The following is a 24,106-nucleotide window of genomic DNA, read 5'->3' on the forward strand; positions in this document are numbered from 1 at the left end:
AACCTTCCCTCCAGCGTTCTGTCCTTCCATCAACCTCTCCCTCCCTCCAAAGCCCTCTCCATCCCTCCCTTCCCCCTTCCCCGCCCTCAGACTCCCTCTCTGTCCCTCCTTCCATGCGTGCCTTCATATCTCCATGTCTCCACCCCTCCCTCCATCTCATCCGTCAGTCTTCCACTTGCCCATGCCTCTATGCTTCTTATCTATTCTGTATATTCTGTCCTTCCATCCTTTCACTGGCATGCCTTACTCTGTATACTGATTTGATTAGGCATCATTTTTTGTTCATTAAAAACACACACACAACAGCAATGAGTAAATAATAATAATAATACATTTAATTTAGAGGCGCCTTTCAAGACACCCAAGGTCACCTTACAGAGCATATAGTCATCATACATTTTTTTAAAAAGCAAGACATTGTGGAAAAAAATAAATAAATAAATAAATAAATAAATAAATAAATAAACATAAGCAATAAGAAATAAATAAACAAAAACAATCAAACAGTGATCAGTTAGACGTTGTGTGCGAGTTTGAACAAGTGAGTTTTGAGTTGTGACTTGAAGGTTGAAATGGTGTCTGACTGTTTTATGTGTGGGGGGAGGGAGTTCCAGAGCCTGGGTGCTGAACAGCTGAATGACCGGGCACCCATTGAAGTGAGTCGTGATGTGGGGATACATAGTAGTCCAGCAGAGGTTGAGCGGAGGGAGCGGGAGGGAGTGTATTCTTGGAGGAGGTCGCAGAGATAACTGGGGGCTAGGTTGTGGAGAGCTTTGTAGGTGAGGAGTAGGGTTTTGTATTGGATGCGGTAGTGTACTGGGAGCCAGTGAAGTTGAATGAGGACAGGGGTGATGTGGTCAGATGATTTGGTGCGGGTGATGATCCGGGCGGCTGAGTTCTGAATGATCTGCAGTCTGTTGATAAGTTTGGTGGGGAGTCCGGTGAGGAGGGCGTTGCAGTAGTCTATGCGTGATGTGACAAATGAGTGAACTAGGATTTCAGCGCTGGATTGGGTCAGTGATGGGCGGAGTCTGGCGATGTTGCGGAGGTGGAAGAATGCAGTCCGGGTGATGTTGTGAATATGGGGTGCGAATGAGAGGGTGTTGTCCAGGATGACGCCGAGGCTCTTGACTTTGGAGGAGAAGGGTACTGGGAATCCATCGATAATTATGAGTGGAGCTGGGGTGTGTTGTGATTTAGTGAGTAGTGGATAAATCTCTTCAAGGGAAGCGTCACTCTCTCACACAATATGATCAGAGCACTGCTTCATATGAAAAGTTGCCGTCTGTGCAAATTGTAGACAGGCAGACATTAGTTAAAATCCAGTCTGCGTATTGCATCTGATCGATGTTTTTAACTTTATATCAAATATAAGTTGTGATCAGAACCATCAGGCGATATAGCCTTTTAGGCCTACAAAGTTAAGTAGATATTATGCCCCAGACACAACGGCTGTAGTGTTCTTTATTTGAGGGATGCACAAGGTAATGCCAACATTGTTGAGGAGATAATGTAGGATATAATAATAATAATAATAATAATAATAATAATAATAATAATAATAATAATAATAATAATAATAATAATGGCAGCAATGACATTAATCTTTCTAATGATGTGAACAAATTAATAATAACAAATCAAGCAGGAGAGAACTCCATCTGGGACGTATGGCGACGTGTGTCTGATGCTACAACACACGCATGTATTGTATTGAGTTTTATATTATAGCCTATTGTTACATGTGACAGGCGTATGAAGCCGTACTCGTTAATATAAGGAAATAGCCAAGCATGATTTACCATAACCTACTTGCACTGTGTCTTTAAGAGATTATTTTTTCATCAGACGATTAGACAAGGCAGTTGTTCGTCTGTTTACATCCAATGTCATGAATCCTGCATGCCTTCTTGCCAAATGCTAATCTCCTACCTAATTCCACTCATCAGGAGGGAATTAATTTCCTCTCACACATACGCACACATATACGCAGACAGACACTCTTGCACGCATGCAAGCAAGCATGTACACACACACTCACACTCAGTGACCAGCCAAAGCAAAGGTAAACCCTTGGATGGATTAACAAGGAGAATTCTGGGTGATTGTTTCATCTGTAATCTCAGCCAGCACATCTTTTTCTATCGAAATGTACCCTGTTGAAAAAATCTATTATGATGACGCTATTAGGTATTTACAGCGTATCTATGGATACCTATGTAAATCCTGGTTAGATCTTTATTTGGGAGTGCCCATAATTTAAAGTGGTAGAATGTACATTTCTCAACCATATTTGTATCCCGGAAGAGTAGAGGTATCCTAATGGTTTGGTGTTGAAATTCCCATAGGAGGTTCTATAATTTTTTTGGGAAAAACATAAAAATCCATTGTGACAGCCATGATGTCACAGTGTCAATTAGTGTTTTCTCTTGAGCTTAATGCACCACTTCGCCAGCATGTTGCCAGTGTGTGTGTGTGTGTGTGTGTGTGTGTGTGTGTGTGTGTGTGTGTGTGTGTGTGTGTGTGTGTGTGTGTGTGTGTGTGTGTGTGTGTGCGTTTGTGTGTGTATTCTTCGTTTATTAAGTTCACTATAGATTCAATTAATTTAGCGCAGTATGATTTATGTCGTTTTGTCCGTCTCTTATTCAAGCGCAATATTAAGAGATTTTAAAGCTAAGGTCAATGTATAAAACGATACCGGGTAAATCAAGATTAGTTTCTGTATTTATTTTTCTCAGCCCTTCTTCATCACTGGTGAAACCTAATCTGTTTCGGAATAAAATACCGGGATTAATAATCCAGCTACAGATGACATTCATCAGCGCAAAGATTTAGGACTCAATCTCCCCTGGTTCTTTATTCCTCCATTTTTGATTATTCTGTGTTTCCTTTTAGGAGCAGTAAGGGTATATATGTTCAACAGAGTGCAGGGAAGATGGCTGGAGTATAGTTCTAATGCAATACAATTAATTGTTTATTCTTTTGGTTGTGCTATGTGTTTTGTCATAACTATACATGTATTTTCTGTTTTATTCAATATTAAACCCACTGTCGACGCGGATTGTCTCTGAAAACACTCTGTCATCTAATGTAACGTCATTCTTCGTCTTCAGATCCAGAATTCAAAGGCCTTGGAGAGCTCCCGCCCCTGCCTTGTGAGTATCACAAACTACTGTCTGGAGCTGCAGTCAATTCTGTACCTGTATAGAGACACCTTGTAAGATCATCTATGTAGTAGTGCCCCAAAGTTTATACTCATCATCATCATCATCATCATCATCATCATCATCATCATCATCATCATCAACCTTCTCCTTATCATCATCATCAACCTTCTCCTTATCATCATCATCATTCTCCTACTCCTCCTCATCATCATCATTCTCCTACTCCTCCTCATCATCATCATTCTCCTACTCCTCCTCATCAGCATCATCATCCTCACAGTAAATCCTTTGAAAGACTTTAAGACACAATGTTGTTGACTACACCAGACCGATGTATTGCCAAACTGTTTCTAGCCGTTTCCCTACTTATACGTGCATCCCTCTTTTTCGCTTTTCCCTCCCCCCAGTTTGTGACTTTGACATGGTCGGGCCTGAAGGCTACGTGGAGTCGGCCGCGATATCAGCAGAGAGTCGGGCCCTGCCCACCGAGGCTGTGGACTGCAGGTGGTACATCCGTGCTCCGCCCAAAGCTAAGGTGAGGATGGGAGCTTTAAGTGTGGGAAGAGGTTGGGTCTGTTGTTGTGATGTCCGTTGTCGTGGCATCTTAATCCTGACCATTAGCTGTGATGTTTCTGTGTTTGGTGTCTTCTGCATAAGGCACGACGGTGCTTGAATTTTACTTGTGAAAGCATTCCTTTCTGACATATTCACACACCAATGGGGAAGTAGGCTGATGATTCTCATGCATGTTGTCCACAATTAAACATGCAAATATGGTTTCCCGGACTGGAATGCACCCATAACATCAGTTGTGTCTGATGTCCCACTGGTTATTTTGGCTAGCTAAGGGTCGAGCATAGGGTCAAGCACTCACTAAAGAAGTGGGCACTTTGTTAGCCTTCGTTGTTTAACGGTAAGAAGCCCTCATCGCACTCACCGACCACAAATGGCGCTCCCATGCTCTGAACAAGGAACAACACACCCATCTCATTCCTTCCCAGATCTACCTGCGTTTCCTGGAGTACGAGATGCACAACTCCAACGAGTGCAAGCGCAACTTCGTGGCCATTTACGACGGCAGCAGCTCGGTGGAGCACCTGAAGAACAAGTTCTGCTCCACGGTGGCCAACGACGTCATGCTGGTCAACTCGGTGGGCGTGGTACGGATGTGGGCGGACGAGGGGAGCCGCAAGAGCCGCTTCAAGATCCTCTTCACCACCTTCCACTCGCGTGAGTCGCGGCACCCTTGGCTTTGGACAGATGTCTACCTAATGACTCAATGGCTCGGACGTGATGGAAAAATGATGAATGATCAGTCCCGCATTCGTAAGACAGTCCCGCGTCAAGTTCAGACCCCTTCTGACACACCTATTGGTTTTCGGCTGCTTATTGAAACCTCATTATTTGTATTATGTTCACATCATATTCGTACTTATACATCATATTGATATTCATGAAACATCAATCTTATGCAATCAATCCTATTGCAATAGGATTGATTGTGTAATATTGATGTTATATGAATTTCAATCATATTCATTAACCCTATTGCTTTTTTGAATGGCAGCTCCTTGTGAAGGAGACACGTTCTTCTGCCACAGTAACATGTGCATCAACAACACACTGGTGTGCAACGGTATCCAGAACTGTGTCTACCCCTGGGACGAGAACCACTGTAAAGGTAACACACAAAATCCCACTGCATCCACCCCTCTCTAAATGCTTTTGTTTTGCTACAGTCGATTACATCTCATGTGGACATAGATTTACTATACACATACTAGGCACTGTCCCTGAGCAAGACTCGCTGGCTGTCGCCTTGCAAGGTTGACACCGCCGTCGAAACATTTATGTATATTTAATGAAGCGATAGCTATTTCCCTTTCCTGCCTCCTTTTTGCTTTATTCCATTTAATACTTGTCTATGACTATGTCTATTCATATATATATATTAGAGCTGTCAGTTAAACGCGTTATTAACGGCGTTAACGCAAACCAAATTTAACGGCGTTAAATTTTTTATCTCGCGATTAACGCAATTATTTTATTATTTTATTTTTTTCTTTGGCTCAAAACAAAGAAGCAGTAGCCTGACTGCTATGTTCAAATGACATTTGTTCAAAGCAGTCGTTTAATTGCACTGTAGGCTCTTTTTTTGTATCGTCCTGTTTTGATCAGTGTATAAAAGTGTAAAAATCATTTGCACAAGGCAAGCCGATGCACTTCACCATGTTGATAAGAGAATTAAAATGAGAAGAATTATGGGACAAAAAAATCAAGGGATATTTAGCATAGAAAAATAATTTGTGATTAATCGCGATTAATTAGAGTTAACTATGACATTAATGCGATTAATCACGATTAAATATTTTAATCGCTTGACAGCTCTAATATATATATATATATATATATATATATATATATACTGTATATATATCAGCCACAGGTTGATGTTCCCCAGGTGCAAGACGGAGCGCTTCAGGTGCTCCTTTGTGCCGGCAGCCATTAGGCTGTTCAACAGTGCCTGATGATGATTGTGTTTGTGTATGTCTATGTGTTTGCATATGCATGTGTGTGTGTTTAGGTATGCGTATATATGTGCATATGCATCATCCATCTTGATGTTGGTTCTGTTTGTCTTGTTTTTGTCCCTATTTTAACTATCAGCGTACACTTATCCTGTGTCCTTCCACTGCTGCTGGGCTGTTCTGCAACAAACAAATTTCTCCTACGGGGGAGTAATAAAGTTGTATCTTATCTTATATAGACAGATTGACAGACTGACTGACTGACTGACTGACTGACTGACTGACTGACTGACTGACTGATAGGTATTTCATTCATCCCTGAGGGGAAATGAAGGTGTTAGGGGATTCAGGTCAGAGTTGACTTCCTAGTTATACATATCATGAGAAGAAGAGTTTAGCCTGTTGGATATAGCATTCACATGATTGGGTCAGCGTTGCTTCTGTCCTCCTCCTATCAGAGAAGAGAGTATCGAGTATCCTGGACACCCTGGATCACACAAACCTCACCATTATCGCAGTGACCATTATCGGAGTGATCATCCTGCTGGTCATCTCTGTCATCATCCAGATCAAACAGCCGCGCAAGAAGTACATCATCCGCAGGTTGGGTTTCTTTTCAGTGATTTGGGAGTCAGGGTTCAAGCACTTGAGATTTTTTTTTGTTTTTTTGTTGCTGAAATTGCCGAATTATACCCCAAAAGAATATTCTGAGCAGCTGCTTGTACAAATACACGCTCCTAACAAAATGTGAGAACAAAAATAACCCTTCTTGATTAAACATTGACGTTCAAAGTACAAGTCAACCCTGCTATTTTTACTAGTATCATTTTACAAATTAGAAAAACAAGAGGATTACGATTTGCACTTTTTTGCACATATTCAAACATTCAAATTGTACGGACGATTCTGACTCCCAGCGGGCCTCTGTATGAACGTGTGACCCTACTGAAGCATGAGTGCTCTGTGCTCTCCTCTCCTCCCACCAGGGATGACTTCGACCCCGCCTTGCTCCACCCGGGGTTCGAGCCGCCGCACTATGAGCTCTGCACGCTGCGCCGCACCCCGTCCCGCGAGCTCAGCGACGCGGACGCCGCCGCCGACTACGACCGCTTCCACACGCTGCTCCGTTCGTCCTCCCGCTGCATCCGCGACCACCACTGCGGCTCGCAGCAGGGCAGCATGCACGGGAGCATGCACGGGAGCGTGCACGGGAGCGTGCACGGGAGCGTGCACGGCAGCCGCAGCAACCTGAGCCTGCGGGACGGCTCTGCTGCAATCTTGACCGATGGAGGCGGGCCTCTGGGTCTGGCTCCGCCCCCTCCTCCTCCTCCACCACCACCGCCTCTGCCGTTGCCCCCGGCGATGCTGTTGGCCCAGCAGTCGCCACGCAACGGCATGTTGCGCCACACCGCGCCGGTGGGCCGACGCAGCGTCATGGTGATGAACCACGAGGACGAGGACGAGGAGGAGGAAGAGGACGAGGAGGATGAGGAGGAGCTGATGATGGAGGACGACGGTGTACATCACAGAGCGCCGCATCACCACCTCCACCACCAGCACCACCACCCCGGGCAGCAGTACCACCACCAGGGCTTCTTCCCCAGCATGGAGCAGAGCCACGCCCCGCACCACGGAATGTCCAACGACTACTAGGTGGAGGTGGTGGAGGAGAAGGAGGTGGTGGAGGAGGAGGAGAAGGAGGTGGTGGAGGAGAAGGAGGTGGTGGAGTAGGAGGAGGGGTAAGGGGATGAGGAGGAGGTTGAGAAGGAGGAGGACAAAGACGTATCTAATTCCTAACATAGACACAGGCTGGTGTCTATGTTTTGCTTTAAAGGAGGAATTGTGTTCTTGAAAATCTTCTGTTCTGGCTCGGTACTAATGAGAAGCTGGTGGTGATAACTGCAACCGAAAACAAACCTTCCTGGTGGTAGTGAGGTTAGGAAAGTGTGTCGTTTTATCTGAGGTTGCCCACCAAACATGTACATACATTAAATGTGGTTCTGTCAACTTCCTCTGCTGTTATTTTAAAATATATATGTTTCCCCCTTTTTTCCTTTGAAAACAAATTACTGAAAGAATGATACGGACAGCTATCCATGTGACCCTGGGTATCACTTATACTATTTAAGTATGCATAAATACACATAGAGAAGGAAAATTAGAGCATAAAAGCAATTCTGATGTCTACAGCTTTGTCTCGGTACCCTAAATTAAAAATCCTATGTACAACAAGGCAACAATTTACATTTTGTTTAAAAATGCAGAGCTATCTATCTATCTCCTAAGCATAGATAACAAGTTAATTTCTGAGGGACAGGGAAGGTGTCATAGTTTTTGCAATTTTAATTTTCTGTATTTGTTGGTGTTTTAAATATATAAGATTGGGTGAACCAATCTTATATATTTTGTACAATTTACTTTATCCTCCTTTCTCGATTTTCTGAAATAAATGGTTACGTCTTCCCATATATCCATGATACTTTTTTTCTTTACGTACGGGATTATTATAGGAACCTAAAGAGGGATCACTGTTAGTTGTACTGTAGCCACTCGGACAAATAACAGAGATGCACACCATCCTGTAGTCCCATTCGAAATACGGAGCGCCAGCTTGCCATAATCAAGCAATGTTAATTGCATAGCTGTTTAAATATGAATTTATAAACAACCAATACAACCTTGCATTGTGGTATTTAACAATGCCTAGTTAGGCTCAATAGTTTAACCTTTACGACGGTAAAGTAATTAATTCAATAACGCGATGTCTGAGGAACAAATCCTTCTGGAAACTGCAGTCACGCAGGGCAAAGGTAACCAGAGCACAGCTAAAAAGCGAATTGGACTCATTGCAACGGGGATTATTGGAGGTTCTCTGGTTGCTCTGTACGCCGTCACAGCGCCGTTTGTGACACCTGCTCTGAGGAAGATCTGCCTTCCGTTCGTCCCTGCGACCACAACCCAAGTGGAAAACGTTCTCAAGGTGCTTCGGACGAGGTCGGGGACCTTGGTGGACATCGGAAGTGGTGATGGAAGGATCGTACGTTCTGTACATTGATAAAAAAATATTCCAATAACAAGTGTCAGATCTGTGTATCCTAAAATCTACCCGTGCGTAGCCAAAGGACAGATGCTGGTCACTGGAGAGGTGCACTTTACGGTTCCCCAAGAACACCTCCTGCACACTTTTCCATTAGGCTATATTGTGATGTCATATAGGATATTTGTGATTACTCGCACAAACTAATTCTCAGCCCACTTAGAAAAAAGAAAGCCACCAAATAGACCTCAAACTCAGGCAAGAAATAGGTGAAGAGAGTAACCATGAAACATCACCATCCTTTCAACTATCACTAGCTTGCACATTAATGAAAAAACTATCGCTCAAACCTACTTAGAAGAAATTTGGAACTAGATAATATTGTTACAACAGGAAATCATTAAGTTCAGTCAGTGGTCCGCCTAACAAGTTGCATGTGTTCCAGGTGATTGCCGCAGCCAAGCGTGGCTTCCATGCATCAGGCTTTGAGCTGAACCCTTGGTTGGTGTGGTACTCCCGCTACAGGGCTTGGAGAGAGGGAGTCCACCACTCCACGTCCTTCCACATCTCAGACCTCTGGAAGGTGAGTTCCTCACAGATAACAGAGCTTCATGTGTAAGGTGGAGCATCCATTGGTTTTGGCATTAGGATTGTGAAAATGTACCTTTGTTTGGACATGTTTTTTTATAGTCAATCACGTTGTAGAAAGAGGAAACTGGAACGCAATGTGCCGAAAGGATGAGATAATGATGAGATAATTCATTGTGTTCTGTTTTCTCTCCTAGGTGAGTTTTGCGGAGTATTCAAATGTGGTCATTTTCGGAGTCCCTCAGATGGTAAGTCCTTCTCAGACCTTTCACTATCAAGTGTCCTTATATCCTGCATAAAATGGTTGAAAAGGTTACTAACAACGTAACTAACATTAGTTATAATGCCATGCATTTTACCCTCCCGCAGAGGCATGTTTTGAGGACACAATCTTACAGCATGAACGAAATTGAAATCCTAAAATGGATACTATATAATCTATATAACCTACGCAATACAATATACTGAAATCCTCACATTAGATAACTTTCTTTCTTCCAGATGGACCAGCTAGAGCTGAAGCTGAGCAGTGACCTCCAGAGTACAGCGAGGGTGGTGGCGTGCAGATTCCCGTTCCCCAGTTGGGTGCCTGACCAAATGGCCGGGGAGGGCATAGACACTGTCTGGGTCTACGATGCCAAGACCTTTAAAACCCCACTACAAGGTCAAACAAGACAAACCGAAGACAAACTGACTTCCACATCGTAGATGCAAATAGCCACTGTACAAAGGGAAAATACATTGTTCCATTTTTGGAAGCAGTGAAACTGATATGTGTGTTTCAAAACTCAACATTTCTGTATGTTTTAAATAAAGTTATTCAACCACTTTTGTCTAAGTTTATGACCGTTCCTCTACCACCACCTAGCCGTCGAACTGTGTACTACAACCACATAAAACCTACTTGCATGCAATGTCAGCTATGGCCTGAGCGATACCTGATAACTATTGAGCGTTGCGCTCAGGGAAGAATCGCTATAAACGACGTTATCTTCACTTTGTACAGAAAAACCCCTCACGCCTCGTCGAATAGGGATCCAAACAAAAGCCTAAGATGTCTTTACCTATCAGATAGCGGCGACCCTCTACGGATCGACTGGTTAGCCGGATCTCTGTAGCAGTCTGCTGCCTGCAGCAAGTCAAGATGGACACCTCTGAAGAAGGTAGCTTTAGCTTCACTAACATTATACTCGAGTCAAATGAGCTGGCTTATATGGCCCTATTGCACTGACTGCCCCATCAAATTAGTAGTAGTTTCTGACTCGTTATTTCCAACTCTGTAGCTTCCTGTAGCTTTAGCTCAGGTCGGCCTTACACTCGGCTGGACCACGGTCTTTGGTCGGCTAACAAGCGAGTAACTCGATCTTTTCACAACTAGAGTAAAACACGTTAACTAGAAAGCTGTTGAAGGCTTTAAACATGTTTTGCTTCAGCTAAGCCAGCATTAGCTGCTAAAATTGAGTGTTTTGCACTGGTGTGAATGGTTAAACAAAAACGTATTTCGTTGAGGGTTGGCCATTCTAAAGTTTAGGCAAAGGTGAAGGCTAATTTGGGTCTATCGTTTTTGCAAGGATCCGGCCAACGGTACGCAATGGTGGCATGTATTTTATTTACGTGGTAGGCTACTGTCAAGCACTTTCCATACACAGATGGACTTCCCACTAGAATAAAATACACTCTTTGTACAGGTTTGACTTGGTGAGTTACACATGGTTATGCCTTAACTAATGCATTATAATATCCCATGATTCCGAGACAGCAGCTGATATTATTTTTAAAACCCTTCCAAAAGCAACATTTGGCTTGAAATTAAAGCTGCTGTAGGTAATATTTTTTTCTAAAATGTTGGCTCCAAAACATCTTGACTTCGTCACATAGACCAACACTCTGCTGTGAGTGAGTATCATTCACAATCGAGTCAGCATTGCAGAGTTATTCTGTTGTTTTACCCATAATTATCCAGCTAATTGACAGCATGCTCTTTCTCTTTGAGCTTCTTTGGTTAGGAGTGCTCTTCCTGTGAAACTCAAGTATGGAATATCTATGCACTCCTGATAAACAGGTGTAATGGGGAAACATTTAAAAAAGCATAATTGGATAATACTCATACAAGCTTTAAGTATCTCTGTGTTTTTATTCGATTGTTAGATCATGGGCAAAAAATACATTGGTACCCAGAAATAAAAAATGCAGGGGTTCATGAAATCAAAGGTTGACTGACAAAGTATGAACAAATACACATATAAGAATTACAGTGGCAGCATGGCAGGTCATCTCAATGTAATGAAAACTGACCAAGCTATTAAAAGAAGGGAGTCACAAACACGATGCATGAATGGCAACTAAATCGGTCCCTGTGTCTTTGCAGACATTTGTCGGGTATGTCGCTCCGAGGGGACCTACGACAAGCCCCTCTACCACCCGTGTGTCTGCACCGGCAGCATCAAGTTCATCCACCAGGAATGGTATGTGACCGTCAGTCCAGGCTCCACCGCTTTCCTATGTGTCTTGATTCACATATTGCACTTCCCTTGTTGATCAATTCACCAAGGGTAGTGGATACCACACTTCATCATGTATCTATATATATATATATATATATATATATTATTTTTTTTACAGTCTGCTACTGTGGCTTAAACACAGCCAAAAAGAATACTGTGAATTATGCAAACACCGGTTTGCATTTACACCAAGTAAGTAGCAATGTTCCTCAAGCCCCGTGAAAATTGCAGATGAGTCTTACATGTGACATGCATAGATATAAATCCCTCCCCTTCTCCCCGTTTCCAAGTTTATTCCCCAGATATGCCCTCGCGACTGCCGGTCCAGGACATCTTTGCAGGGCTGGTGACCAGTGTGGGGACAGCCATCCGGTACTGGTTCCACTACACGCTGGTGGCCTTTGCTTGGCTGGGCGTGGTGCCGCTTACTGCATGTAGGTCCTAACTGGTTGCTGTGTTGGTCTGAGATTTTCCTCATAGGAACTACAAATGGGCAGGATGATTGTTCTGACTGTTCTGTTTGTGTTGTATGTGTCATATGAATATGAATGACTGAGTAATATGGTTGTAATTGACTGTGCATTATCTTTCTTCATCACCAACAGGTCGTATCTACAAGTGCTTATTTACGGGCTCCGTGAGCTCGCTCCTCACCCTGCCACTAGACATGCTCTCGACGTAAGATAGCACTCATCTCTCACCTCTACTACACACACGCTCACTGTAACTGTTGCTACACATGCTTTCTCTTCTGGTGACTGCGCATGTGTCATGCACATGCTGTATGATTAATTCAAACTTTATTGAAATAATTGCTCCATCAACCTTCTCCCTCTACTTTCTCTTTCTCCTTCCATCCTCCATCCTCCTCTCACTCTTCCTCCCGCCCTCCTTCCACCCCCAGGGAGAACCTGCTGGCTGACTGCCTGCAGGGCTGCTTTGTGGTCACGTGCACCCTGTGTGCCTTCATCAGTCTGGTGTGGCTCAGGGAGCAGATCGTGCATGGCGGGCCACCCAACTGGCTGGAGCACAACCACCAGCCTCCGGCCCCGCACCAGCCTGACCAAGCGGAGCGCAACGAGGTCAGCTGCATCGCCCCCCTGCCAAATCCAAACACGGGTTCCCCGTCGCTCGCACACATCGCTTTTCAGCAGTTCATTAGAATGATTTCGCAGCATCTTTCACCCACGGATATATTGCTTTTTCAACATAGTTTCAATGGGTTGTGCCTCCCAAAGGAAGCACCAGTGGACCCCGCTGTAGCTCCCGAGGGCCCGGTTCTGGAGCCAGCCGATGCCGGAGAGGAGGCCGAGCTGGACGAGGAGGAAGAGGAAGATGACGACGAAGAGGGCGAAGAAGAGGAGGAGGAGGAGGAAGAGGAGGGGCAGCAGGAGGAAGCCGCCGATGGCAACAATGGAGGCCAAGGTGAGTGGGGGTGTTCCCGAGGTCAATGGGCGAAGTGCATGGTCGACCGGGGTTACTAAAGGCTATCTCCTTATCTTATCACCTTTGTCTTTTTGATGGTTAGATACGTTACAATACAATGGTAGAGCAGGGAAGTCACGTCCTACACAAACTGGAAGCATGGAAACTACATTGCATTAAACAGGAGAAGGCCAACTTCCAAAAACAATAAAAAAATCTTACAAAAGTAAGTTGGACACCTATTTATTCTTGTGTGTCTGGTGGTGTGCAGAAGACCTGAACTGGAACGCTCTGGAATGGGACCGCGCTGCCGAGGAGCTGACCTGGGAGAGGGTGAGAGATGCTGTTTCAAGCAGTTGTCATGGTCATTTGGGGGACACTTTAAGCTGGAGCTTTTTACAATATCACAAGTGTTTACATCTCTAATCACGGGGTGCCCCAGGGGGACTCACACCCCTAACCCTGGCAGTGTTGATGCTCGCGCTTGAAGGACGCTGATGGGAATCGACTGACATTTGATTTTCTCTGCTTTGTAGATGCTCGGTCTGGATGGCTCGCTCGTCTTCCTGGTAAGTGTGTGTGCACCCTGCACACACACTCACACTCACACTCACATCTCGCACTCACAATCAGTAAGAGCTTTATTGCCGTGTCAGTGTTGTGGGTATTTGTTTAAAAAAAATCAAATACAAAACATAACTGTAAATGCAATCACATAAAGAATCACATGATAAAATATACAAAATACAACATAAAAAATCAAAGGGAAAAGGGTTAACATTGACTCACTGATTAACAGACGCACACACATACGCCGCAATGCAATGATATGGATGTGTGGTTCTCTGTGTGTCCCTCCAGGAGCATGTGTTCTGGGTGGTGTCTCTGAACACCCTGTTCATCCTGGTGTTTGGTGAGTTCCCACCAGACCCGCACTGTAGGTCGCAAAAGCAGGAAACCCATTCAGACTCCATTTGAATCCTAGCTTCGGAGTGGCTTCGCAAGACTTGATACTAAGTGACTTCTTCATGCCTCTTTTTGCATGTGCAACTATTGTTCAGAATTGCTTTTGGAAACAACTCTTTAGCAGTCACCTTTCTCGAAAAGACTCTTTACCGGATACATGTCATGTATTACATGATGCTTTACTATACCTATTAGTATAGTGTGTATCTGGAATACATGAGGCAAGACACATACGTGAGGCAATACACATTAAGGGGAATCCGGCCTCCGTACGTGTAATTTCCGTGAGAGGCTCAGGCAAGAAAATACTTTTAGAAGGTCTTGACTGAGGTGAAGATGAGTAGGTGTGACCAGGTACCAGCTGAATGCAGCATTAACCTACCCTCCATACTCCCTCGTCCCCACAGCGTTCTGCCCCTACCACATCGGCCACTTCTCTGTGGTAGGCCTCGGCTTGGAAGAAAACGTAAGTACTTGATATTGAATAATAGGAGAAATGATGTAATGCATGTAAAATTAGAACTGGCATGTACTGCTACTGAAAGTGTCGATAGTGTACATTGTAAGATATTGTTAATATTCTAAATCAGTATGATGGTTTGTTTGTTTAATAATGGTTAGATCGAATAATGGTATGTTAATGTTTGATAAACGTACCCTTATTACTAAGCGTTACAAAGTGATATAATAGATATTATTCATCTTCAGATATTTTGTCCATTTGCTGAAGAAGCTCTGTTGTGATCAGACGTGAATATGTTTTTGTATTTCCTCTTGTGTGTTGTGGTTGCTGTGGATGCTGCAGGTTAAAGACTCCCACTTCGATGGCCTTCTCACCACCATTCTGGGCTACATCCTCCTGGCCGCCGCACTCATAGTCTGCCATGTATCCTGGAAGTGACCCGGAGCAAAGCAGCGCGTGCACAGAACGCACATGCTCGGAGTGTGTGTCCTGTACGCCTGTGTAGAGGCCGGTGTGCAAGTTGTTTAGTCAAATAATGAGTTAACTCGTGTGTTTGTTTGTTGGTTAGTTAGCTAGCGGTTTTCTGAGACTAGCTAGCTATCTAGTTTGGTTGTTAGTGGGTTGGTTAGCTAGAAAGCTGGTCTGAGTGTTTTTCTTTCTTCATCTGAACTGCCATAACCTACTTACTTCCATAACTAGGTTTCTGTCTATAGTATATAGTGACAGAACTAATGTCTCAGTAAGTACAGTGTGAGAGTTGAAGTTGGGGTTTTAAGATTGGTTTCTAGTTTTGACGTGAAGAAGAGTGTTCCACGACTGTGTTTTTGGGGTCCTTAGCGTGGGGTCTCCCAGACGCTGGCCTCCCTGGTGAGGTTCCAGAAATCCAGACGGCTCCTGGGAGTCTGTTACATCGTCGTCAAGGTAACCGGCAGTCCCTCGATCGACGCGGACCGTGCTCTGAATGCAGATTCTGCCTCTTTTGGAGGGTTAGACTTGCTTTCTGCAGTCAGATTAACAATAAATATTGTTCTGTTTTTTTCAGGTCTCCTTGTTGGTTGTCATGGAGATAGGATTGTTCCCTATGATTTGCGGCTGGTGGCTGGACATCTGCTCATTGGTTTGTCAATCACACTAAAACTCAAACTCCTCCCATTTGACACACTCTGTGTGAAATATAGGTTCACATATTCAATAAACGGTTAAATGAATGCAGGCAGGTAGTCTGGTGGATTGAGTGTTTTTAACCCCACCAAAAGGTTCATGGTACAAATCGTACCAGACCGCAGTATTTTTGGGTGAAAGTATGTTATATGACTAAATATCTCATTTGTATTAAATGCAAAAATGCTGTATTTGAAAAGCAATGTGTGTGTGCTTTTGTGTTGCAGGAGATGTTTGATGCCACTCTGAAGGACCGTCTGCAGAGTTTTGACTCCGCCCCCGGCACCACCATGTTCCTCCATTGGCTGGTGGGCATGGTCTACGTCTTCTACTTCGCCTCTTTCATCCTGCTCCTCAGAGAGGTATGCTGTGTGCATGTGTCTTTGGTGACGATTCTGGTGTTCCTAGTGCGTTTGACTACGGGCCAAAAGATTCCGGGATCAAACCCCAATGTCTGCAGTCTACCTGTAGGTATCATTGAGCAAGGTGACCCAGCTCATTTAGGACCTGTATCTGAAATCCCTTTCAGACACGTCGGGTAAATGCTCATGCTGTGTGTGTGTGTGTGTGTGTGTGTGTGTGCGTGTGCGTGTGCGTATCTAGGTGCTCCGACCTGGCGTTCTGTGGTTTCTGAGGAACCTGAACGACCCGGACTTCAACCCGGTCCAGGAGATGATCCACCTGCCGGTGTACCGTCACCTGCGAAGGTTCATCCTCTCCCTGGTCAGTCAGCCCCTGGCTCTCCAGAACTATAGTCCGGAACTACTTTGACCAACTGTCCCACTGCATGTACGCCGTTTCCAGGCCCTTATGTTAAAATACCCATTGGTAATTGATTCTTGAACTTTGAGATATTTCTAAAAGGAATAAAAGTCCCAAGAAAAAGTCCCTTAAAGAGTATATTGGTAATACATGAAATGGTCATGAATAAAACCATGTCTTTCACAAACAAAAGACAGACAGAAATCTTTAATGAATATTTAATTAAACCATAGTTGGAATCAGAGTTTTTTATGGTGCATGCCTTTTCTTGTTGCGTTATTACTGTATTTATCGTGTGTGTGTGTGTGTGTGTGTGTGTGTGTGTGTGTGTGTGTGTGTGTGTGTGTGTGTGTGTGTGTGTGTGTGTGTGTGTGTGTGTGTGTGTGTGTGTGTGTGTGTGTGTGTGTGTGTGTGTGTGTGTGTGTGTGTTTGTCTGCTCCCCAGGTGGTGTTTGGCTCCATAGTACTACTGATGCTGTGGCTTCCAATCAGAATCATCAAACTCATCCTTCCTACCTTCCTGCCCTACAACGTCATGCTCTACAGGTTAATGACCACTTATTTCCCTTTCAGTTATGCACGTAAATGTTGTTTAAAAGGGGACCTAGCATCCTAGTCTGTGCCCTCTTCAATAAGAAAACCTCTAAGCCAATCACCTGGAAGACAACTGATAGAGATCCTATTGGCCAAATCAGCTCACTGTACACACATTATCTACATGAACAGGACGTTCAGAGAGATGCACACGTTACAATTTCTATGCATCCAATAGTCAACCTCAAAAACCGCCAGTGACTAAAAGAGGGTGTGTGTGTGTCACTTTAGAAAAATAAATTTGCGAAATGACTACATAGTAAAAACTAAATCAGAACTTCTACCTTCTATGATAGATATTAAAATCGATGCCTAATGAGAAAGTGATGAGTCCTCCTTACGGTTGCCCCACACCGAAGCCACGCCCCCTGACGGTGTGTTTGCCCCGCCCCCTGTCTCCTTAGCGACGCCCCGGTCAGCGAGCTGTCCCTGGAGCTCCTCCTCCTGCAGGTGGTGCTGCCGGCCCTCCTGGAGCAGGGCCACACCCGGCAGTGGCTCAAACGGCTGGTCCACGCATGGACCTTCACCGCCGGATACGTGCTGTAAGCCGGGACCCCCACACACACACACAGTCACACACACACACACACACACACACACACACACACACACACACACACACACACACACACACACACACAGTCACAGACACACACACACACACACAGTCACAGTCACAGACACACACACACACACACACACAGACACAGACACAGTCACACACACACACACACACACACAGTCAGACACCCCGGTCAGTCAGAATGGACCCTGGGTCCTCCACTAAGGCGTCCCACCCAGGATGTGGTTAGCGCGTTAGCTGCCCCTGTACCACCGCCTCCCTGTCTGGCACGGGGTCTTCTCAAGTGGACCAGCCTAATCAATACATGCACCCCCCCCCACAGGGACCTCCACTCCTACCTGCTGGGGGAGTACGAGGAGGAGGACGAGAGGCAGGCCCACGACCACGAGCGGATGGGCGGCCTGCGGGAGGGGCTCCACGCCCTCCACCAGGCCCTGCTGCATCAGGGCGGGCCCCTGGGCTTCCAGCCCTACTACCGACCAATCCACTTCCCCCTCAAGGTGGGCGCCGGCCAATCGCGTCATCGGGGGGTGGTTCTGGGGAGTAGGGGATGAGCAATAAGCCCACTGGGTGTGGCATCTGTAGTGTAAACCGCATATCCCACAATTGTTGATGTTGAAAAGGAGAGATAAATTCTGTGTGTTCTTATGTGTGTGTGTGTGTGTTCCGAGCAGATCGTTCTGCTGGTGGTCTTCATGTGTGTCACCCTCTTACTGGCCAGCCTGACGTGTCTTACTCTACCAGGTGAGTGGTACAAACAAACACTCTGCCATGGCGTTTTGGGAGCGTTGGTGTCTGTGTGTGTGGGGTGTCGCCCTAGACGCTGCCTATTAGCCGCCCCCCACACCACTCCCGTCTCTCCCCAGTGCTGGTGGGCCGCTGGCTGATGTCCCTGTGGATGGGCGTGGCCACGGTGCACGAGCTGTACACGGCGGCGGGGGGGCTGTACGTGTGCTGGCTGGCGGTGCGCGGCATCACCATCCTGCTGGCCTGGATGCCCCAGGGGCCCGGGGCCATCCTGCAGAAGGCGCAGGAGTGGACCCTCATGGTGACCAATGGACGCGCGCACAAACACACACACACACACACACACACACACACACACACACACACACACACACACACACACACACACACACACACACACACACACACTCATACCCCTTCACATGCACAAAAACGCACATCACACACATGTACATGTGACCAAAGGTCATGGGATGTTGTGCTATGGCCCTTAAGTGCACTAGGCGGTATTCACTATAAAATACACATGCATTTCAGGAGGAAATGGAAAGGCCCGTTTTGCTGTGTGTTGCTTTTTTCACTCTGACCCTGTATCATCCACAACCACGTTCTCACAGCACCTCCTTCTGGTACCCAGATTAGATAAAGTAGCCCTCGTAATTGCAAAGATGTCCACTATTCTCTTTGGGTGTGTTGTTTTCGGTGGCGATGAGGAGGTTGATCCCTGTGTGTGTGTGTGTCTGCTGCTCCGTCAACAGATCGTGAAGACGGTGGTGGTGGCGGCCATGCTGGCCGGGCTGATCCCCCTGCTGCTGGGCCTGCTGTTTGAGCTGGTGGTGGTGGCCCCTCTCCGAGTCCCTCTGGCCCAGACGCCTCTCTTCTACCCCTGGCAGGTAACCTCAGCCTCCGGCCCCGGGCCTCTGGGTGTCTCTCCGGGCAAGCTGTTGCCTCGCTCCCAGGGTTTATAACTGGGTAACCAGGAAGTCAGAGACTGGGGACTGTTGACTGGTCTGCAGCTCATAGGAAGTCAGAGACCAGGGACATTCTGTTGCCAGGATAATGCTACAATTCATGACCCTCTCTCAGCCCTCTCTTCTTCTATATATTGAGTTATTATAATATCTTAAATTCAAATCCAAGAAGGTTCTGGGAAGACTTGTGGAAAAAGAACGGCTGCCTCTCGGAGAAGGATTTGCCCAAACCTATTCTTGTCTGGAAAATAGTTATTTGTTTAATAGCAATCGTTTTGTCACCCATGAGACCTGATGTAGTGGTGATGTTGACCTGTTTGGACACTCTGTGTTGTGTGATGTTTCTGTGACAGGACTGGGCCCTGGGTGTGCTCCATGCCAAAATAATCGCCGCCATTACACTTATGGGCCCCCAGTGGTGGCTCAAAACGGTTATCGAGCAGGTCGGTACCATATTTCAAAATAAGAGCGTTTCCAATGCCTTTGGCCAACTAACCGTTTTATTTCGACAATACCATGTGTCAGTAACAATATAACTTAACATCTCTTTAATGATTCAAGCATACCAGCGTAGATGGCATTTATTTTTGTTCAAATGATACTGTGTTACAGACAACGATTTTCCAATTGGACTGGATTACTATGAATCCCAAATTTTGCACCTGTTGGTTTTTACTCTTTCTTCTCGCAGGTCTACGCCAACGGTGTGCGTAACATCGACCTGAACTTCATCGTGCGGCGGCTGGCGGCTCCGGTCATCTGTGTGCTGCTGCTATCCCTGTGCCTGCCCTACACCATCTCAAGAGGCATCGTGCCGCTAGTGGGTCAGTTCCACACCGGATGTGCGAGTTCAACATGAGTTCAACATGGGCAGGAGTTACAAAGTGCACGTGTTAGGAACTCACTACGATTCATTTCACCAATTTTCCTCCATCTACACATCCATCCATCCCAATTAGCAAACAGTGTCTCTCTTTCCATCAGATATGACAGGAAATTTTCCAGGAACAGTGTTTCTAGTTTAAAATGGTCACTCTACATTCCTTATTGTGTGTGTGTGTGTGTGTGTGTGTGTGTGTGTGTGTGTGTGTGTGTGTGTGTGTGTGTGTGTGTGTGTGTGTGTGTGTGTGTGTGTGTGTGTGTGTGTGTGTGTGTGTGTGTGTGTCCCCGCCAGGCGTGGAGCCAGACATGCAGGTTCTGGTGGAGAGGAGGATCTACCCCTTTCTGCTGATGGCCGTGGGGCTGCTGGCCGTGCTCTGCTTCCAGCTGCGCCAGTTCAAGCGCCTCTATGAGCACATCAAGAATGACAAGTCAGTAGTAGTACATTCTACAACACTGGGGTATATTTTACAGCACTGTGGTATTCTAGAGCAGTAGGTTGGATTCTATAGCAATGAGGTATATTAGAGCAGTCTGGTATATCCTACATCAATGGGGTACATTCTAGAGCAGTGGGGTATGTTCCAGAGCAGTGGGGTATGTTCTAGAGCAGTGGGGTATGTTCTAGAGCAGTGGGGTATGTTCTAGAGCAGTGGGGTATGTTCCAGAGCAGTGGGGTATGTTCCAGAGCAGTGGGGTATGTTCCAGACCAGTGGGGTATGTTCCAGAGCAGTTGGGTACGTTCCAGAGCAGTGGGGTATGTTCCAGAGCAGTAGGGTATGTTCCAGAGCAGTGGGGTAAGTTCCAGAGCAGTGGGGTATGTTCCAGAGCAGTGGGGTATGTTCCAGAGCAGTAGGGTATGTTCCAGAGCAGTGGGGTATGTTCCAGAGCAGTGGGGTATGTTCTAGAGCAGTGGGGTATGTTCTAGAGCAGTGGGGTATGTTCCAGAGCAGTGGGGTATGTTCTAGAGCAGTGGGGTATGTTCCAGAGCAGTGGGGTATGTTCCAGAGCAGTGGGGTATGTTCCAGAGCAGTGGGGTACGTTCCAGAGCAGTGGGGTATGTTCCAGAGCAGTGGGGTATGTTCTAGAGCAGTGGGGTATGTTCCAGAGCAGTGGGGTATGTTCTAGAGCAGTGGGGTATGTTCTAGAGCCGTACGGTATGTTCTTGAGTAGTTTATTACGTTCGACATTAGTGAGGTATACTTTTATAACTGTTGGTTATACCCTAGAAGTGTGGGTAATAATTGTAAAACATTGGGGTATATTTGAGAAAAGTGGCACATAGTCTAGAATAGTGAGGTATTCTAGAACCGTGGGTGTATATTAATATGAACCGAACCCCACCACCTGCTCCCCCCTCCCCCGTGTGTCCTGCAGGTATCTGGTTGGCCAGCGGCTGGTGAACTACGAGCGCAAGGCGGCCCAGTGCGCCGCCTCCTCCCCCTCCCCCTAGCCGCTCAGGACTTTTATTTTGAAAGGCTCTCCAGCTGACACTAAGAACCCCCACTGCAGGGGAGGTTGGTCTCTGACATTTCAGACGGTTTGAAGGAAGGATACGTGAACATTTCTGCTGATGAGGCGGGAAAACGGCAAGTGTGTTTGTACGCCACCTTTAGCAATGTCTCATCGGTATAGTGAAAAATGGCAAAACAAAAGCTGTAATATGCAGATGGTGAGACATTTAGCATGAGGCAGTTTTTATTTTTTACATATTTATTCGATGAATTTGATTTGATTGTTTTTTTTAAATAGATTTCAGTAGTGCGTGTTTGGACCAAGATGATAGAGGCTCCAAAAACTAATTTTAACAACTACTACCAGAATGTTTGTTATTTTTAGCCAATTTTTGTATACTTTATGTTTAAAATCCTTTCTGTGTGTAATCGCAAAGTAGATGTTATAACTGCAGGTGGATTCATGCTGATGAATATATTTCTAAACAGGCAGAGGACTAACTTTAAAAGCTTTTAAGTTAACTCTCAGAGGTGACATTCACTCAAGTACGGCAGACGTTTCTAAAATGTACATCTTTACCATTTGGAAAGAAGGGCAAAAAAGGGCGCGGCCATGATTTTTACGTTCTCCATAAATTGCGTGTTATAGACATATAAAAAAACCATTTTGTTCTTTCAAAACCAGTTTAAGTTTAACAAGCCCAGTAAGGAGTGGAATTAAAAGACATTTGGTGAAAATGGAAACCAGGGACGACGACGACAGGAGCAGAATCACACTCGTTCACCTCGTTCCAGCCGGGACTCGACCACCACTGGGCGAGACTCGAACCCGCGCCCTCGGCTCTCCGTGGGAACAAACCTAGTGGGAAGTTCATCGTGTGATCGAGGCTCTGGTTGGAACCACTGCCCGGTGGCTAATGTGTGAATGCTCTGCAACACTGAAAAAGTTTCTTAATAGTTTGTAGGTTATTTGTTTGCATCTCAGGGAAGAACCGGTGCAGCAGTAGGGGCTGAATGTTGCACCCTTTGTGCCTATATTTCGAGTATTACTAGAACCATGTTCTTGTGTGGACAACGTAGGACCCTTTTTCGACTTGTGTGTTTTGCACTTTATGCTTTTTTCTTTTACTTCTGAAAATAAGGTCAAAATCCCCCCTCCCCCCTCAGACCATCATAACGAAATATTGTAATGTCAGTATTCTAATGTGGTGAGTCAATTGTTAGGTTTTATGCTTAAAATCATTAATAAGAAGCATGGTTGATATAAAAAAAAATGCTAATGCATTTGTTTGCTGAATCTTTGTGTGTGTGTGTCTGTGTGGGCATCAAGGATTAAGTGGTGGAAAACCCACATTTCAATTCATAGTTTATAGTACTGATCTGCATAAACCAAAGTGTTTTACAATTGAAGGGAAATACTCTAAGAAACGGTTGGTTGACTCTACCAGTTAGCTATCAGCTCTCTCCACTCAATGTTAATGTTAAGCACAACGTTATTCTTCATTGTCTCTAACATAAATAATTATAAGTGGATCAATCTCATGTACGTTTACTTGTTGGACGTCATCTGCAAGCAAAAGCATCTGTTCGCTCGGTTCGCTCATGCGGTTGCTATGAGAGAAACAGTAAATGTGCCGTTGGTATGCGCGGCGGTACATGCTTTCCCAGCATGCCCTGCGGCGGAGTTTATGAAATTATAATAAGATAATGAACAATTCAATAATTTCAACGGTTCTAATCATTAAATCCTTTCTTCAACAGGGCCACTAGTGTTGCCATATCTACTGCTAAGGCAATTTACTCGCCTTAGCACTAGCAGTCTTGACAACAACTGCAGGGGCCCGTCCTAGAAATACCTGCCCTAGCATTTTTTTATTACTGTTTTCTGTGGCTACTATCCACGTAGCTAGATTACAAATGTATTGGTTTCTGGACTTATGTACAGGTCATGTCTTGAATGATACCGGCAAATGCGCGGTTGCTATGCGACGTGCAGCGTGCTTTCCCAGCATGCTCCGCGGCGCAGTTTATGAAATTATAATTTAATGAAATAAAGTATAATCAATAATTTAATCGGTTATAAAAAATGTCTTATTAATTATTTTAGTTTACTATAAATGAAGTTTTTGTTGCAGGTATAGTTGGAATTAAAATATGTTGGTTTTGTGAGGATCGTGATGGCGAAACCCTTAGTGTACTTAGTAGTATCTGAACATAATATCTCCACATCCATCCGAGTGGATGATAAGTTTGACCGTATTAAATCGGACACTCGTTG

General features: G+C 45.2%; 3 protein-coding genes across 5 annotated transcripts in view; all 3 read left to right on the top strand.

Moving 5' to 3' along the window:
• LOC115549176 (neuropilin and tolloid-like protein 1) overlaps nucleotides 1-8,163 on the top strand; it is an 11,632-nt gene extending 3,469 nt beyond the window's left edge. For both annotated transcript variants that reach the window (XM_030364229.1, XM_030364230.1), the window contains 6 exons: nucleotides 3,114-3,155; nucleotides 3,575-3,702; nucleotides 4,169-4,397; nucleotides 4,735-4,848; nucleotides 6,154-6,298; nucleotides 6,682-8,163. In XM_030364229.1, the coding sequence (XP_030220089.1) occupies nucleotides 3,114-3,155; nucleotides 3,575-3,702; nucleotides 4,169-4,397; nucleotides 4,735-4,848; nucleotides 6,154-6,298; nucleotides 6,682-7,348 (1,325 nt within the window). In that variant the 3' untranslated portion in view covers nucleotides 7,349-8,163. The remainder of the gene's footprint in view (nucleotides 1-3,113; nucleotides 3,156-3,574; nucleotides 3,703-4,168; nucleotides 4,398-4,734; nucleotides 4,849-6,153; nucleotides 6,299-6,681) is intronic.
• An 86-nt stretch (nucleotides 8,164-8,249) lies between these two features.
• Nucleotides 8,250-10,148, top strand: atpsckmt (fATP synthase c subunit lysine N-methyltransferase). Its single transcript, XM_030364259.1, has 4 exons — nucleotides 8,250-8,732; nucleotides 9,178-9,315; nucleotides 9,518-9,568; nucleotides 9,822-10,148. The coding sequence occupies exons 1-4, from the start codon at nucleotides 8,457-8,459 to the stop codon at nucleotides 10,026-10,028; spliced, it is 672 nt and encodes a 223-aa protein (XP_030220119.1). The 5' UTR covers nucleotides 8,250-8,456; the 3' UTR covers nucleotides 10,029-10,148.
• Nucleotides 10,149-10,207: 59 nt separating this feature from the next.
• On the top strand, nucleotides 10,208-23,125 carry LOC115549171 (E3 ubiquitin-protein ligase MARCH6). 2 transcript variants are annotated; one of them, XM_030364222.1, is made up of 26 exons: nucleotides 10,208-10,483; nucleotides 11,689-11,785; nucleotides 11,943-12,016; nucleotides 12,115-12,258; nucleotides 12,430-12,502; nucleotides 12,729-12,906; nucleotides 13,063-13,249; nucleotides 13,521-13,582; nucleotides 13,786-13,818; nucleotides 14,111-14,162; nucleotides 14,623-14,681; nucleotides 15,000-15,101; nucleotides 15,531-15,599; nucleotides 15,721-15,795; nucleotides 16,067-16,201; nucleotides 16,443-16,562; nucleotides 17,046-17,146; nucleotides 17,599-17,736; nucleotides 18,100-18,277; nucleotides 18,452-18,521; nucleotides 18,644-18,825; nucleotides 19,283-19,417; nucleotides 19,849-19,938; nucleotides 20,187-20,319; nucleotides 20,670-20,805; nucleotides 21,752-23,125. In XM_030364222.1, exons 1-26 carry the CDS (start codon nucleotides 10,465-10,467, stop codon nucleotides 21,825-21,827), a joined length of 2,718 nt encoding a protein of 905 aa, XP_030220082.1. In that variant the 5' UTR covers nucleotides 10,208-10,464; the 3' UTR covers nucleotides 21,828-23,125. The 2 variants fall into 2 exon arrangements, with proteins under 2 accessions (XP_030220082.1, XP_030220083.1); XM_030364223.1 differs by having other exon boundaries at nucleotides 10,209-10,483; nucleotides 15,021-15,101.
• Nucleotides 23,126-24,106: the final 981 nt, after the last annotated feature.

This window comes from Gadus morhua, chromosome 8 (assembly GCF_902167405.1).
Source record: "Gadus morhua chromosome 8, gadMor3.0, whole genome shotgun sequence".
Taxonomy (NCBI): domain Eukaryota; kingdom Metazoa; phylum Chordata; class Actinopteri; order Gadiformes; family Gadidae; genus Gadus; species Gadus morhua.